We start from the raw sequence: 17,885 nt of genomic DNA, 5'->3' as shown, positions 1-17,885 counted from the left end.
TATGTCGTGTCATTAATGTGGCTGTACGCTCACAAAAAAGTGAGTGTACAGCCACAGACGGACTATATAAAGATGGCTAAAACACTCAGAGCCTTTTCACTGGCTTGGGTGGGAAACTCAGAGAAAACACTCAGTTGTCACAGCAACAAACTCATTGTGATGCTGGTTGCTGCTTTGTGCCTTGAATGTTACAGCAGTGTTGACAAACTGCAAACATGACATTCTTTGAAGAAATGAACTGAATAAAAAAAAGAATATGTGATTAATCCACAGAAGAATATAGTTTTAACAAGTGCAGCTTCTTAAAGGGGGGGGGGGGGCTAAAATTAAATCCCTCAAACACAATCAAAAAAACCCTCTCAATACAATAAAGTTACAATTCAGATATTTTGTGAGTTAAGAATTGTCCACCAACATGTTAAACCTAAATCTACATTTTATTATCTAAACACTGAACTACAAATGCACCGAACTAAATAAATAAATGCCTAATAGTTTTTCATAGGCAGCACGGTGGCACGGTGGTTAGCACTGTTGCCGCACAGCAAGAAGGTCCTGAGTTCAATTCCAACATCAGGCCGGGGTCTTGCTGTGTGGAGTTTGCATGTTCTCCCCGTGTTTGCGTGGGTTCTCTCCGGGTACTCCGGCTTCCTCCCACCGTCCAAAGACATGCAGCTTGTGGGGATAGGTTAATTGGATAATCCAAATTGTCACTATGTGCGAATGAAAGTGAGTGTGAATGGTTGTCTGTCCCTATGTGTTGGCCCTGCGACAGACTGGCGACCTGTCCAGGGTGTACCCCGCTTCTCGCCCTATGACAGCTGGGATAGGCTCCAGCGCCCCCCGCGACCCTGAAAAGGATAAGCGGAAGCGAATGGATGGATGGATAGTTTTTCATAATTCATTTTCATATAGATTTTCTGCATGTAGTACAGCCTCGATTCAATTTCACTCCCAGAAGACCTATATGACTATATGCATCAGACAGACAGATGTAGAAAGACAGACCGTAGCTCAACGGGGGGAGAGCATGGTATCATTCAAGGTTTACAGTAGAATAAAACAACTAAAAAAAAGGTCATACTAAAGAATGGACTGGACTGACCATAACACATTCAATTACAGACATTTTTTATTCTCCTAAGAACACAACAATCCTATTGGAACCAAAAGGAGAGTACAGTGACATAAAGATGCCAATGTTCTTTCTTAGAAGAAACCAGAGAGTTTCTCCCCAAAAAGTCTCTGAGGAGCAGGATTTATGAAGCCCTAATGGAATCATCCCTTTTTTATTCTTTTACAAACCATGCATTTGGAGCTATGAAAGTGAACAGTGACACAGTATCAGTACACTTCATCTCACTGTAAGCTAAATGTCTTCAAAATGTGAGCGTGCATGCACGTGAACAGCCAGATGGTTCATGTTGGGTTTCTGTGTGTTCATGGCTATTAAAACATAGTTTCTCTAGGGCTTCACTCAGGCCACACTGATCGCACTGAAGGCCAGACATAGGTCACTGATGTATTTTAATGTAAAGTAAAATTGGCATCTCATTTACTCTCCTAACAATCTCTTTTCATAATCTATATCAATTAGATACAATTAATTTTGTAACAATTAGTTACAAAATTATTAATGCTGTTTGCCATTCGCTGGCTGTCATTTTTAGCAATTTTTTTTCTGTCAAATGTTGAATAATTCTTCTTTTAAATCCTTTGAGATACAGATGATGACGATTGGTTGGATTCATCCTTTCTATGTCATTTTAATCTGTAGACCATCAGGATCAGCTGTGAGTTTCTTAGTGTATTTTGGTGATTTCTTATTGTCCACCATTAAGATGGAAAGAATCATTCTGTTGGGGAGTTTAAATTTTCATGTTGATTACAGCTTGTGCTCCATAGCTTCTGACTTTCATAATCTTCTAGAATCTTTTCATTTTATTCAACATGTGACTCGGTAAACACATAGCTGGCCCAGCCAACCAACTATGATTCTGTCACTTGGTCTGGACATTTTTATTAGTGATTATAATGTCTTTTATTTGATGGTTTGTTTGTTTTTTAAGCCTTGACAGCTTGCCTATTGCACATACCAAGTACTCTTGACACATTACTGGTGGAGAAAATTTGGAGAACTTTTTGCTAGAAATATCTTTGTGATGATATGGAAGTGTGTGCTGCTTTCACTGTGTTTAAATATACTAGCAAAGGGCAGGGTAAATTGTTCCCTCAATGTTCTACTCATAGGGGTCTTTTGTATCTTATTTAACAGCCTTTAGTTTTATTAAGAATGAACCTACACACAAGTCACAAAGTGATTGTGCCTTCTGCAAGGTGAAACACCATTTTTTTTTGTCAGTTTCTCTTCAGAAAAAGCTGCCCGACAGCAGTTTCAGGATAGAAAACATTCATCTAATAGGGGTTTTGTTGCCTCTCTCTTTTACACCTTTGTGAAACCCTTTAAATTAAAAACGTAAAAGCTGCACTTCAATCACATCTCAATTGTTTGATTTATGGATTGTGTTGGTGCACAGAAGAAATAAAAATTCTCTAGTAACTTTTTAACTTTTTAATTCTCATCAAGACACTAAAAAGAAAATTTGGTTTGAACTGAAGCACATAAAGTCTCCAACCAAACAGAGTGACAATGTGAAACTGAGAAAAATCCAAGCTTGACTCATCATGCCTGGACCTTTTCCCACTCTAATCCCTTTTGAATCCACTGATATGAGTCATCATAAGGGAGCTAGGCTGGTAAACATGAGCATTCTGTGGACAGTTTACTTTCACTATTTCTAGATTTGATGTGTGCAAACACCCACCTCTAGATACCACCTCATGATGGCAGTGTGTGAGTTGACATGCTGTAGCTTTAAACCTCTGTTCTGCTGCAGACTCTCAGCTAGGAGTGTGTACTGCTGTACGGCAAAGGCTACATGCTACTCAGTGTACCCGTTCCACCCATACTGCATGCCAGTAGCATGCTTCTTTTTGTTGATTTTTTATAGTCAAGTTTTCCCCACCAGTATCTCCCCATTTATTTTCAATGTAACATTTTGATTTCAATTCAGTTTTATTTACATAGCGCCAAATCACAACAACAGTTGCTTGAAGGTGCTTTACATTGTTAGGTATAGACCCTACAATAATACAGAGCACATTTCTAATTGCTTCTCAGAATAACAATAGGGAGAATGAATTATGTATGGAAACATCTGTTTCCCAATATTTCCAAGGAATTGTACTGCTTTTGTACACGCTTGTGACATTTAGCAAGCTAAAAATCCCAATATCTTTGCCATCAGCAGTATAGCTAATCAAATAACGTACAACACAATGTATCGCTTAGTCTTGCAATATGTTATCATAATCAGTTCATATAGATTTCAACAGAATGCTGTGCTGGTTGTTCCTTACTAGTCAGTAAATAATATAAAATAAAAGTCTTATCCAGCCAAAAAAATGATTTAATCCCAGCATGCATCAAGTGACAAAGAGGGAAAAGAAAGATGCTGTAGAGGTCGAAGGTGAAAAAACGCCCAGACTGGCCAAACAGTCAAACTGTTTTTTTGGCACTTTGTTGTCTCCTATGTGTTCTTCCATTGTTCCTCCATTTGGTCTTGATTGCACTTGTATTGTTTGCATAGTATAGTACCATGTTTGCATAGTATGTCACAAATATTATCTGCAATTTTCTGCAGTCCACCACACTATATACTCATATGAGTGTGTGCACACAATGAAAAAACGAGCAAAGCAGATTTCACACTTTTAATATTTCCTTCTAAGGATTCAGTTAAAGTTTATTTCTATAGTGCAGATTTAGAACGACTACAATTAGCACTTTGAGCTCATCTTTCTGCTGCCCACCTTTATACAAGTCACACATGTGATTTTTATTGCAGCTCAAAGACAGAGCAGAAAGACTGAAAATACATTCGCTCTTACCTTTCATGCCAAACTTGGATCGTCCACCATACTTGTTGATGAGAAGAAAGAGAACCACCAGCATCAAACTTAGGGCAAACCCTGCCAGGCCCACTGCTATGGATACCTGTAAATCACATGAAGTCTAAACGTCACAGTCACACAGTTTCACGGCATTGAATTGAAAGTACCTGACTTCTAAAGTATTTTCAGGAGCGAGGACTGATTGAAAGTACCTGACTTCTAAAGTATTTTCAGGAGCGAGGACTGATTGAAAGTACCTGACTTCTCCGAATCTTTAGACCCACAAACATCACAAAATACTGTCTTCAGCAGGCAGTAATCTTTGAACTAGTAAGATTTTTAAGTTCTAAAACCAAATGGTGAAGAGTCCCAAGTATTTAATCCCTAGGTATGAGGGTCGTCAGCCCACTATCAATCATGTGCCTCACCACATGCTAACGTGTGAAAAAAAGGCGTGGGTCATTGTCAGCAGAGGTTTCGGGTGAAACGATTGGGAGTCCTTAGCTCACCATATTATTTGACCCACTGAAATCACCTGATGCAAGATGTGAATGGCAGTTGAGGTGCCTGGGAAGGGTTCTAAAAACTGCACTGTAGGCGGCAGACAGTTTCTCTTACCCCAAAAGTATCTTCCTCCGGTATGTGAGTCTCTGCAGTTGGAATTACTGTAAGAAAAACACAAAAAATGTTAGTTTGTTCTCCCAGGCAGAAGTAAAGTACAGGTGGGAGCATCTCTTAGTTGTTGGGTGTAGCTGGTTAGTGTTTGGGGCAACATAACTGACTCGTTTTAGGCAGTGGCATCTTATTCCACTCACCTTTTTCTGTGGGTCCTTTAAGAAAAAGAAAGAAATCACACATTATTAACAAATTCTTGCAGTTTTGCTTGATATGATTTCTGCTGCTGAACAGTTTCGTTTGTTGAATGTTTTTTTTCATAATGTTAGACAAAACAACAAAAAAATAATACATGCAACAATTCAACTCAATCCAATTTTATTTATATACTGCTAAATCACAACAGTAATTTCCTCATGGGGCTTTTTATTGTAAGAAAAATACAATAATACAGAGAAAACAGAGGAAAAATCCACCTATGAGATGAACCACTATGAACAAGCATTTTGGTGACATTGGGAAGGAAAACATCCCCTTTATCAGGAAGAAACCTCAAACAGAACCAGGCTCATGGAGGAGCAACTATCTGCCACGGCCTGCATTACTCCATATTAAAGCTTGGTGTGTGAAGAGCGGTCTGTAATTACATAAACAAGCACCACTTCATCTTCAGCATATGAGTTATTTGCTCTAAGGTGCGTGTTTAAGAGTTATACCAATGATTCAAGTACTGGTAGTCTTTCCCAGAGGAACCACAGTATGGAGTCTTACACAGTGAAGATGTAAAACTATTAGTAATACTAGAAAAAAATTAGCATTTCCTGCGAAAATGCTGTGTGGATGCCTTAACGCTGAAGATATCTGCTGAAAAAAGCTGAAACTGTTGAAAAGTTGCAAAAAGTTGTATGGCGGTGAAGAAACTGAAAATTCTGCTAAAAACAGGTGAAGAAGCAGAATTTTTTTGCTGAAAAGTGGTGAAAAGCAAAAAATTCTACTGAAAGGGGTAAAGACGGAGAAATTTTTGCTGAAAAGTGGTGAAAAAAAAAAGTTACCCTGAGCAGGATTCGAACCTGGCCCTTCTGGTCTCAAGGCGGCTATTCATCTCACTGAGCCAAACTCATTCTCACAAAGAAGAGGTGGTGCCCTTTGAGGGCATCCACACAATAATTTACCTCTGTGGGAGTCGAGTTCAGGAAGCTGTTCTGTATTGTGTTAGCACATGACACTCAAGTTGGCAGTGAGGGAATTATATCCTTAAATTTAGTTAGACCACTTTCAGAAAGACATTTACTGCAATGAAATTTATTCCCAAATAATCTGTAATCTATTATTGTAAATGTTATTAGAGTTAATAAGGAATTACTTAGGGCTTGACCCTGAATCCTCCCTTAGATCAGCTGCAATAGCTCTAGGCTGCTGGGCCATTCCCATGATGCCTTGAGTGTTTCTTCTTCAATCAGCTTTTTCACTCACTTTTTGTTTATGCGCCTCTCTGAATTCAATGATTATTGATGATTACTGACTCTTTTCCACAGTGTGTCTTTGTCTTCCTCCCCTCACACGGCAGATGGCTGCCAGTTCTGTAAGCCTGGTTCTGCTGAAGGTTTCTTCCTGTTACAAGGGAGTTTTTCTTTCCCACCATCACTAAAGTGCTTGCTCATAGGGGGTCAAATGATTGTTGGGCTTTTCATTGTATTGTATTGTTTTTTTTTTAAAGGAAAACAAATGAAATGGAAAACTACATAATTTCCCCTAGTGATCAATAAAGTATTCTGATTCTGATAATGTATTGATGGATAATAAAACTCACCATAATCGTAATCATCTATAAAAGAAAGAGAAGAGAAAAAGTCACAATTGGAAAAGACCCTCTGTAAGGCATACTCTACAAAAGAATCTGATCAAACAACCTACGGCATCACTTCAAAGAAAGCAGGTGTAAATTACTGAAAATGACTTAAAACTGAAAATGTGAAAAATTTGGAAATAAATAACATTACTAAGAAGCTTATCATATCCTGTATGACTTTCTAATTTCTCCACATCTAATTTACACTTAGGCTAAATATAAGCATTATTTCACAACTACATCCAGTACTAACACAGGGTGATGATTAGAGCATGTTTTGTTTTATAAGAAAACTGTGACACTGAGTCAAACCGAATGCTAAATCATGACAGTGTGCTTGATGGTAATCTCTGATAAAGCACAGGGAACTAAAATGTCCCTTTAGCAGAAACTTGTTGTTTTGGTTTTTTTTTACTTTTTTCCTGCAAAGGTTCTAAACAAAACTGAAAACTGAGCTTGAAAGCAGCAGAATAATGCAGTGGTACAAGGCTAAATTAGACAGGGAACATTTCATGTTTTGTTTGTTTGAATATTACTTTTAATGTGGCAAAGCAGTTTTTGAGTTTCATTATTGCCATTGCTTAACATTCGATCACCATGCAGACTAATAATTCAGGGTCGTGTTCAAGAGTAAAGATTTTTCCTTGATTCGGACAACTGATACATTTGAAACTTCCATGTTCACTTTAACAGGGGACACTTGAAAGAGTGGGACCCTATGGTGCTGTAGCCCAAAAAGGTTGTGTAACTTTTACAGGATAAACATTCTTCTTGTTCCAGTTTGTGAAAGATTTTGATAAAATAGAAATGGCATGCAACACATCTGCAATGATACATGTAGATTTCTCTCTGGACTGGCGGAAATGGATGACATTTAAACCTTTTAAGAAATGGGACTGGAAAATGTGCTCCAGCTACAAGAGGATCCCATTCCTCAGCCTCCCTAGGTAGATCTATGCCAGGGTATTGGACTGGATGTAATTAGTTAAACCTCAGATTCAGAAGAAACAATGCAAACTATCGGATTCCCAGACGGAGAACCGTGGTTTGACTTCCAGCCAATACTAAGATGGTTTGCAGCTCATCTGAACTGGCAGGAAAACGAATTAGGAACTCGACATTCAAAGCAATCGCTCTCAATCGGAAAAGGATGGAGTGCCCACTCAAAATGTACTGCCCTTTCTCTGAGTCTTGTTCAAAAGTAAGGGGAAACTGGAGCAGGTGACTGACAGATTGATGTAGTGCCGACAGTGATGCAGGTGCTGTGGCGAAGACACAGCTGGGGGTGAAGGCAAAGCTTTTGATTTACTTTAGTATAACTCTAAATGATTGAACTTACCAAAAGGCTTTTCCAAGAAGTGCCCATACACAGTACTGGTGGCTATGCCCAGGTAGTTTCTGGCCTCCAGAGTATAATTGCCATTATTGTGGTGTGTTGGGTTTTTAAAGGTTAGGCATCCCTCTATGTAGTCCAGGTAAATATCCATGTCAGGACGCACATACTCAGTGTGGGAAATTTCCTACATTGTGAAAAAATTACAAGGATTGATGTGAAAGAGATCAGTTACAGCCCTGAAAACGTATGTGCATGATATAGTATACAGAGCTCTGTAACATTTTTTCTAAAACTTTGTAGAATGTTTTACTTTAAAAGTAGGTTTAATATTTTTTTCTAAAACCCTAGTAGTTATTGTTGGTAGTTAACAAAGCTGTTTTTTTCTTAAACCAAACAGCAAATAGTAGTCCCTCAGAAATGTAATGATAAAGCTAGATAGAAGCCTAAATATATTAATAAGCTGATAACAATAGATAATATAGGATATTAATTGAAATTCATCCTCCCCCATGTTCCAAACATTTCCCTTTTGGCTGTTTTGATGTAATAATGTGAAACAGTTATGGTAGCTTCTGTGTAACATTTGGACTGTTAAACAAACCTTTTCTCCTGCATTTCATAAAATAGAGCAACATATCTAGCATTTGCTAATTCATATTGCATTACAATTCAGTGGACCCAAATTGTATTTTTATGCTTAGTGTCAGTCCCCTCCTGTTTTTAAACTCTAACTGCAATGCCACATACATACTAGCACGGTTGTTTCCAGGATCTTTCAAAGGACTTGTCACATGGGGAAACAGCAACAAGTCTGAGGGGTGCCACAGGAAATATGAATATTTAATCAGAAATAACTTTTCTTCTTCTGTCAGCTGCTCCCTTTAGAAGTCACAGCAGATCAACTGCCTCCATCTCTTCTTATCTCTAGGATCCTCCTCTGTCACACCAACCCTCTGCTTGTCCTCCTCCACTTAATCCATGAAAGTTCCCTGTACCCCTCATCTGCACATATCCAAACCATTTCAGTCTTGCCTCAAAACCTGAACTGTCCCACTCATATGCTCAGTTCTAATCCTATCTGATCCCCATTTAGGATTACAAAAAACAAATTTAGCATTTTTGTGGTACATGGTACAAACCAAAAAACAAAAATTTGAAAGGACTATTTTCAACTTTATATAATCGATAGTAAGGTTATTATAATTATCAAAATAAACCTTGGATAACTACAATTGTAAGTGGAATTGAAGCTTTACAGACAATATGTTTCTAATAAATGGTTGCTGAGTTACTTTCAACCTAAACCAGTCACAACCTCGCAGTACTTGTGTTAGAGTTGATGAGTATGTCTTTTTTTTTTTTAATTTAATATTTACTTCTTCCCAGTGGCATTTACCCAACAATTTACTATAATTTACTGAGTAAATACTAACTAAGGGGCTGTGAATGTAACCGCTTTTTTGATGAGCACAGACATTCAGTTTTTTCATAAATGACATTTCCTTTTACAGAGAGAAACAAGTACACAACACATTTTTATCAAACAAAATAAAAATAACAAATAGTGCAAAATAGATTTACGAGCATGAAATTAAAAATATACCTTATCTTGATAGAACCATCGTAAGACTGGGTGGGGTGAACCACGAACGGTAAACTCAATGCACGTGTCATGGCGGCGTTCTGGCTCCTTCAGCCTAATAATGGTGGGAGGAACTTAAGAGACAAAGAGGACAAAGAATAAAGAAAAGAATGTAAACAATCTGCACTTATATAGCACATGTTAACAGGTACTCACCTGCCTAAGTTAAAATTAAACCAAAGAAAGAAGTAAACTATTTTTGTGTTTCCCATATAAACTTGATCGTTTTTACTGTCAAAAAACCTTAAAACACTGAAATGTGCACTTCTGAAATTGTAATCGTATTTCCTGTCGGGTTTAAGGTTTTTAAGGTTTTAAAGTAGCAGTTTAAAAAAAAGATTGAGAAAAACTGAATGATTTTGGCTGTCTTGTAGAAAGCAACAAAATGACAGAAGTATTTCTACCCTTTCTACCACCTGATCTGCTTGTGTCAAAAATTAAATCCCACTTCACCATCAGCCTCCAGAAAGTCTCATCAAAGGAAACTACACATCAGGACAAATTTAAAGGGTATTTGCATGTGGACAAAACTTCAAGTATGAAATTATTTTTATAGATATTTTAAATAACTTTGCCTTTAACAACACCAAGATAGCGGATAGACAGTGCAGCAAGTTCCACAGCCAGACTCGACTCATGTTCGTTACATGTTCTTGCTGATTTGGTCAGTTGGCCATAGCTGGGATATTTTTTCTATAAACTAATACTGAGTAAATTACATAAACCAGTTTACCTTTGTAACATTTTCTGTTTTAGTACCAATAATAATCCTCTATGCTCCTCCTCATGGATCCCTTTGTGTGTAACTATGCTTGTGTATGGAATGAACTTGAACTTAAACATGCTTACATCTAGTGCTGAATTTATACATTATCAGGAACACAGTGGAGATGTCTCGAGAGGTGATGATATTAGATGATATGTTTTTCTAGATGTACTGAGTTTATATGGCTGTTACCTTGGACAGGTCTCCATTAAAAAGGGTTTTTTAATGTCAGTGGGACGTCCGAGTTAAACAAAGTTTATTATAATAATAACAATAATAATGATAAAAAATAACAACAAATATCATTATACATAAATGGATGATTGTATATAGATATTTAAAGCCGTAATGAACACATTAAAAAATGAAAAAAGAAAAGAAAAAAGTTTGGGTGGTAATGGTAAATGGACTGGTCATGTCCCTGGGTTTCTACCAAGTATTTTGAGTTTTTGTTTTGGGCTCATAATTAGTTTCTTTTAAATTTAGTTCTGCATTATTTAGTCTGACCCCTGCCAAAAAAAGCCCCCACACTATGCTGGGAGACAGCTTATTGGTTGCTTTGCATTTGCTGCCCCCTCATGGGGTTATTCAGACTGGTCCAGATCAATATACTACAATAACCTGCTGTTGATACAGATGAGGGAAAAAAAATCTACTGCAGCTTAAAAAAATAATTATGCAACTTATTTCCAGGTGAGTCATCGCCCTGTATTACTGCATTGTTAACCCTGATCTCGGTTTCTCCACCTGCCAGATCCCACTTTAAACACTGCTAAATAATAATAGAAATAAAAAATAACCAAAATAGTTATAGTACACATCACAAAAACAAAGTGGTCTTTCGGCAGTTGAACACAGCCTCTACAACACTTGGTGTGAGACTAGGTACCAAGAATAGAATAGAATTCAACTTTATTGTCATTGCACAAGTACAAGGCAACGAAATGCAGTTTGCATCCATCCAGAAGTGTGGCATTTCTGGATGGATGCAAACTGCATTTCGTTGCCTTGTTTTCTGCCTTGCCTCTGGACTGGCAGAAAACAAAACCAGACTGTAAGAAAATGAAGTCAACTTGTAGTGATCATGAGCTGGCCGTGATGTTTCTAAACAACAAATGTAAGAAACTGAGATTCTGTTCCATCCAATTCTGAGGAGAAGCAGCAGCAGGGAGACTGGCATGGTTTGATCCAGGAGTTAAAGCTGTATAGTGGCTTTTATACATATTTCAGGATGTCAGTGGGACAGTTTGAGCTCTTGCTGGCAGAGTTGGGACCACATCTAAGGAGGCAGTGAAATCATTTTAGAGTGCCCACTGACCCGGAGCAACATCTACTGTAGCTGTGGGTCTGAGATTAAATAGGATTACTCTTCTATTTCCCAAATCATTTTTGTTATCAGTACTGGTTCTGAAAATTTAAAAAGAATCGAGCTTGGTTTGAAAAAATTAATTCCGCCAGTTACACGGTTGGTGTAAACAGCTGCATTAAGAATAGTTGAGTCTGAAAACTAGTTTTAACACATAAAATATGTTCACTGATTTTACATGTCTGTTGTGCATAGGCCTTTATTGCTATAATATTCTTGAAGCCGCTTCAGTCCTTTACAATCCAAGGCCTACCCTACAATCTAAAACACAGCTGCAACATATTAGTCACTGTGTGACATTGTTTAGCCCTCTGCATATAGCCTTGGCTGCAATAAACCTTAAATACCACTAGTATTCACTCAAAGAAGACAAATGATACCACAGTAATTTCTCCCTGCAATATTCTAAGATTTGCACAAACATTAACCTAAGTACAAAGAAGCAGCTATCTAATAACGCTAATATATTATATACTACTATATACACTAATACTTATAAATAATGATTCAAGACAATTACAAAATTTGGCAGCTAAAATAAAACTAAAACAAAAATAGATGTAAAGTCAAAATTTTAACAATGAATTTGTCAGCTCCCATCTTTAACTAGTTATTACTATTATTAATCTCTTCCACAGTATTTCAGTCACTTAACTGCCTCATAGAAATCTCAAAGACAATCTCGTAAAGTAAAGCTAGAGTTTTAATTTATGAGTGCATCTTACTAAGATTTATATATTTAAAAGAAGAGAGCTTAAAATGGATACAGTAGCCAACTCACATTTCCACAACTATTTATAATGCTACTTTTCACAGTTTTCATGGAGTGCAGTTTTGTGTATCTACTTACAGTGAACAGTTAGCTGAACTGAAGCGTTGGTCATGCCCACTATGTTGGTGGCAGTGCATACTAATAGGAAGTTGTTGTCGTCTCTGCTTACATTGACCAAGGTTATGTTGATGGAGTGAATAGTATTGTCGTAGACTCTAGCCTGGAGGGACAACAAGATAAAATAAACAAGCATAAGCAACAAAAATATGGTCTAATAGAAACATTGATTGTTTAGAGGATGTCGTGGTCCTGGGCCATGTTGGCCCAGCATTCTCAGTTTTCATGCGTCTTGTATTTTTCTTTATTTATGCCTTGGTTCCCAGGTTGTCCTGTTGAAATGTTCCTTATTTGATTACCCCCTGTGTGCCCCTCTGTGTATCTGTGAGCCCTCATTTCCCCTTGTGTTTCATTCAATGTTTTCCCCAGCCCGTTATGTCTGTTCTCTCTCTCTCCTCCTGTCTGCACCTCTGTGCACTTCCTGTTTTACTTTGTCAGTCTCCTGACTCCTGCCGTGTCTTGTTATAATTATCAGTGTCACCTGTGTTCCCCGTGTGCTCCTACTTCCCTCGTTAACCCTCTGTGTATTTATGTCCGCGTCTCCCTCAGTTCAGTGTCACGTTTTCCCTCGTGACTGTGTGCCCCTCCATGTGTTTCCTCGTGAGTCAGTTCCTTTATGACTTCCCAGTTTAGTTTCATATTATTTTGTATCGCCTTAACTTCCATCAGCAATAAAGCTGTATTTTGAGTTCAGTCCTGTTTTCCCGTAAGTTTGCGTTTGGGTCCTCATCCTGCCTGCACACAGCCTAAATATGACAGAGGAAGCAATTAATGAACTATACTCAGCAAGACCAATCGAAGGTTAGTTATACTTTTATTTATGAAGAAATTCATGAAATTCATCGCTAGTTTAAAAACACACAGCTCAACAGAGTTCTGAATCTGAAGAAAGAAACTTGGTCTTGTTCCAGTTTTCCTCTATCAGTGACGAGTAGTAAGATGTCTTTTCTTTACTGAGGTTTTTTTTTTTTTAAATTTATATAGAGTAACAAAACACTTTAATAAATATCTACTAAATTAGGGAAACACTTTCGAGCTTCTGGGTTATCTGTTTTAAGGAGTGCGTTTGAGAATTATACTACAACTCAAACCTCTGATTTGTTTCTTTATCTGAGTAGTCATGGTATCCAGCATCGTACGCAGTGAGGATGCTCACTATGTGGCAGTGAGTGGTCTCCAGCTCCACTGCAGAGTGCGCGTGGTGTAGTGGGTTCAGGATGCGGTGCCAGGGAGGCTTGCAAGGCAGCCGGAATTAATTCCCTCAGGGGGTGAGCTGAGCTGGAGAAGTGATGGCTGGAAAGTTGTTGGGAGCAAGAGCACGAGTTTTGAAGTGTAGCTGCACTAAATAAATGGAAAAATTGCAGTACTAAGCTGAGCACCAGATGCAATGTCCTGCAGAGGCTGGTCAGTCAGTCTGGGTCCTCTTCACGCCTGCCCTCCCCAGGCCTGTGAGAGATGCTGCACCGGATGGGGGCAGAGGATGATCCCCAGACATTCCTCGACGTGTTACAGAACATGACAGAGGAATGCCAATAGCCTACAGAGGAGTGGTCACTATGGCTATTGCTGCTCTTGTTGCGGGAGGACCAGATGGCGGCCCTAAGCTTGGCACCATCTTCGAGAAGGAGCTTCCCTGTTGCATGCAAAGCCATCCTGGACCACCTGGGCCTCTCTCTGGAAAATCACCGCCAGTTTTCCAAAACAGCAAGATGGCAGCAGAGGATTGCCCTTCACATTTGCCCTGCGACTCCAGGATGCAGCACTCCAGGATGCAGCAGCAAGTTAGTTGCAGCCTGGGCTTTTGAGGGGTTAGGTGTGGCTGCTGGAGATAGTGGTCTACAAAAAATTTGTCCGGTGCCTTCTTGGAGAGACTGCACCATAGGTCTGCTGCCATCGACCAGCGAGCCAACACACATGTATATTAAAATCTCTAACAATGAGAACACGATCATAGTTGGGTATAATCCCAGCTACAAAAAAAAAATCAGGGAAGTTGTTTATGAAGTTCTTATTGTATTTCGATGACAACGCAAAAAACTGGGTTAGTGCGACCTATTTGAAATGAGGTAAATTCGAAGCTGGAGAATGAAGATTGTAGAAAGCATTGCTTACATTTGTAATCCTTTTTGTATTAATATATATATATATATAGTCGCCACAATTACTGGGCATAAAATCTGCTCGGACCAGGGTCTACCACCCTCGGCTGACAGGTTGGTAGAATGGCTGAAGACTAACAAAGAGGTGAGGCAATTTTTGGGGGCTTGCTGGCTATGACGGCTGGTTCAACAATTAGTTGTTGTAGCTTTGTTAATTAACCCCTTCATATCAGTAGCTAAAGCTAACTTTTAAAATAAATCCAAAGAGTACAATGGTCTCTTTCTAGTAACAATTATGTCAATAAATGATACCAAGAAGACATAAAAAAGCTATTTATGAAGGAACGTCCTGCTGCCATTTGGTATCAATTTACAGAATGCAGTCATTTCAAGCCTAGGATTAGTCCGTTCTCTGTGAAGTTGTGAATTTGTGCATGCCCTCCCTACCTCTTGTGCATTGATGGAGTGCAAGCCAGTGACAGGCCAATCCACTTCAGGTAATGGTGAACCAGAGCCATTACAGATTGCCGTTACTTGATCACCTTCGACAACTGTGAGGTTGCTGTGGCTGACACTGATATCTGGTAGGTCTGAGAGGGGAATATAGAGAAGGAGAAAGAGAAAAACATGTTATCCTATGTTCCTCCTTCTTAATGTATGTATTCACCAAAGTCGTTTCCATCCTTTTCACAAAACCCACCATCTTCTGAACGAGCTCTCCGTAACACCATACCTACCTAATACCTCCTCATCACCTCTGTTCCCTTCAGCTACAGGTCTATTCAAGTCTGCTCTAATCACTGCTCTCTCCACCCTGGGTATGCTCTACCACTGAGATTCAAACTGAAACTGATCTGATACCACCCCAAAGTTCAAAATGTTTGAAAATGGCTAAAACTTCCAACTGTGTTAGGTTTCAAGTTCACCAAGTTGTCACTGTGGATGTCCAGGTACTTGCCCCACCACATCAGCACCTTGTCCCAGCACAGACACCGGCCATGTAGCCATCCTCGTCCTGCTGAAATGACCACTAGATCACTAGATTGTCTAAAACATCAGATATTAATGAGGAATAAACCCTGCTGGATATCTACAGTAATATCGACTGATAATGTGTTAGGAACAAAAAGATGTCACATCATTGGTTGGAAATGAAAATGATCAACCTACATTGGGCTGAATTCAAGTACGCAACACATTCCTTCTGACTCTCTCTCCTGACTTCGAGAAAGAAATTCATGCCTTAATTTCATCCAGGTTTGATTACTGCAATAGCCTTTATTTTGGAATCAGTCAGGTCTTCTTTTCTTTGCAACTAATTTTGAAGGGGGCTCCTCCTGACATGTGCATGTAAATAGAGTAAGACCATATTTCAGATTTTTTGACTTCTTTAGACTGACTTCCAGTACATTTTAGAATTTTTTGTCATTTTAAGTCTTTGAATAGATTAGCATGCTCTCACCTTTCCAAAATGTTAACAATGCACGTCTAATAGATCTTTAGGGTCAGCTGATCAGATTCTTCTGGTTTTCCAAAAGCAGACTAAAGCATAGAAAAGATCAGGCCATTTCTGTAGCTGCACCTAAAATTTGCAACAGTCTGCTTCTTTAAATTAGGAACTCACCAACACTTGATACCTTTAAACACTTGAAGACCCATCTTTACTCCCATATCTTTACACCCTTGTGTTTAAATGTGACACTATGTTTTTTTTCTTGTCTTAAGTTTTTTTCTGCATTTTCCTGCTCTGTTTTATTCCTTTTATTTATACAACACTTTTGTTAACCCTTTTTGTTTTTAAATGTGATTATAAATAAATTGACTAAGCTCAGTGTGGACCAGGGAATCACTAAGATCCAGGACAGATGAAACCTGGTGGGATTGGATGGACTGAAACATAATGTCCCAAAGGACTTCTATTGGATTTATGTCAGGCAAGCGTGGGCCCAGTCAATGGTATCAATTCCTTCATCCTTGAGCAATTGCCAGCATATTCTCACCACACCTAATGGTAGTGAGGATGCCGTTGCCTAGCCTGTAGAGGTCTGTGTGTCCCTCCAGAGAAATTCCTATTCCTACCATCACTGACCCACCATCAAACCAGTCATGCTGAACAACATTACCGTCAGCATAATGCTCTCCACAGCTTCTCCAGACCCTTTCACATCTGTCACATGTGCTCAGGGTTAAACTGCTCTCATCTGCACACGATGCCAGAGGTGAAGCTGCCAATTCTGGTACTCAATGCCTCATTGAGCTTCATGGTGCCAGGCAGTGAGGACAGGGCCCACTAGGGGATGTTGGGCCCTGAGGCCACCCTCCTAATTCTGTTTCTGATAGTTTGGTCAAAGATATTCACATCAGTTGCTTGATGGAGGTAATTTTGTAGCTCTGGCAGTGCTCATCCTGTTCCTCCTTGCACAAAGCAGCAGGCACTGGTCCTACTGATTGGTGCCTTCTACATCCTTGTCCAGCTCTCCTAGGGTCCTAGCATTTCCTTTGCCTCACCCTTTGGTCATGCTGCATTCTCCTCAGTTCTTCTCTGTGCGTGAACCTGAAGATGTTTGATTTAACCCTTTAATTAAGTAGTTCCTTTTGGTCACTAGCAATGCAAGGCTTATTGTTCATTTTGTTAGTCTGTGATGCAGCAAGGGAAACTGTTAATGTCTCCTCCATGCAGATTATAAAGTACTTTCCAGGCTCCAGACTCAAAGCAGACCCGCAGTGTCTTCACAGCCTCATGAACAACTCTTGTAGATACAATGTGTTGTTAAGCAAGAGGAACATACCTTGGTGTCAGCAGGACTACATTATGGTCAGATGGTCTGAAGAGGGATTGCAGTGACAACAATAAAAAAACCCAGAATTCAGGGCTGGCATCATTTTACGGAGGAAAGAGTGATGTTACACGCTGCATCTTCATCAGCTGATGGTTCAATGTAAACTACACCAACAATAACTGATAAGAAGTACTATGAATGCAGTCTAACACCTTCCAGATCAATATCTGGCCCACATAGTAACATGTCCAGGATTGCACCATTTTTCAGTCACTAATGCTGTCATCTGGGATGTGTGAGTTCAGCCATGTTTAGATGATGCACAACATACTAAACTCTCAGTAGTCCCTCTGTGTCATAATCAGCCCTCTTTAATCTATCCTATGCTCAAGGAACTCACATTCCCCATGATGTTAGCTGGAATGGACAGGTTACATCTCTTATTTTCGAATAACTTAGCTTTACCCATGCAAGCCCATTGTCTCCTCGGGAAGAGACAGGAGACAGATTATTCTCCTTAGAATACCAGGTCTTGCTCACCAGTGTTAAAAAAAACCTATATTAAAGAAAAAAAGCCCAATGAGAAAAA

General features: G+C 39.1%; 1 protein-coding gene across 1 annotated transcript in view; it reads right to left on the bottom strand.

The window, feature by feature from the left end:
- LOC102800225 (NT-3 growth factor receptor-like) overlaps positions 1-17,885 on the bottom strand; it is an 81,397-nt gene that overhangs the window by 19,221 nt on the left and 44,291 nt on the right. Inside the window, exons 6-13 of the mRNA XM_006782279.3 lie at positions 14,964-15,106; positions 12,379-12,520; positions 9,358-9,470; positions 7,758-7,938; positions 6,380-6,394; positions 4,770-4,784; positions 4,573-4,619; positions 3,952-4,057 (exon numbers count right to left, since the gene is read on the bottom strand). Coding sequence (XP_006782342.1) covers positions 3,952-4,057; positions 4,573-4,619; positions 4,770-4,784; positions 6,380-6,394; positions 7,758-7,938; positions 9,358-9,470; positions 12,379-12,520; positions 14,964-15,106 — 762 coding nt within the window. The remainder of the gene's footprint in view (positions 1-3,951; positions 4,058-4,572; positions 4,620-4,769; positions 4,785-6,379; positions 6,395-7,757; positions 7,939-9,357; positions 9,471-12,378; positions 12,521-14,963; positions 15,107-17,885) is intronic.

This window comes from Neolamprologus brichardi, chromosome 7 (assembly GCF_056152115.1).
Source record: "Neolamprologus brichardi isolate AB-2024 chromosome 7, ASM5615211v1, whole genome shotgun sequence".
NCBI classification, from domain to species: domain Eukaryota; kingdom Metazoa; phylum Chordata; class Actinopteri; order Cichliformes; family Cichlidae; genus Neolamprologus; species Neolamprologus brichardi.
This window is presented reverse-complemented; position numbering and strand designations above follow the sequence as displayed.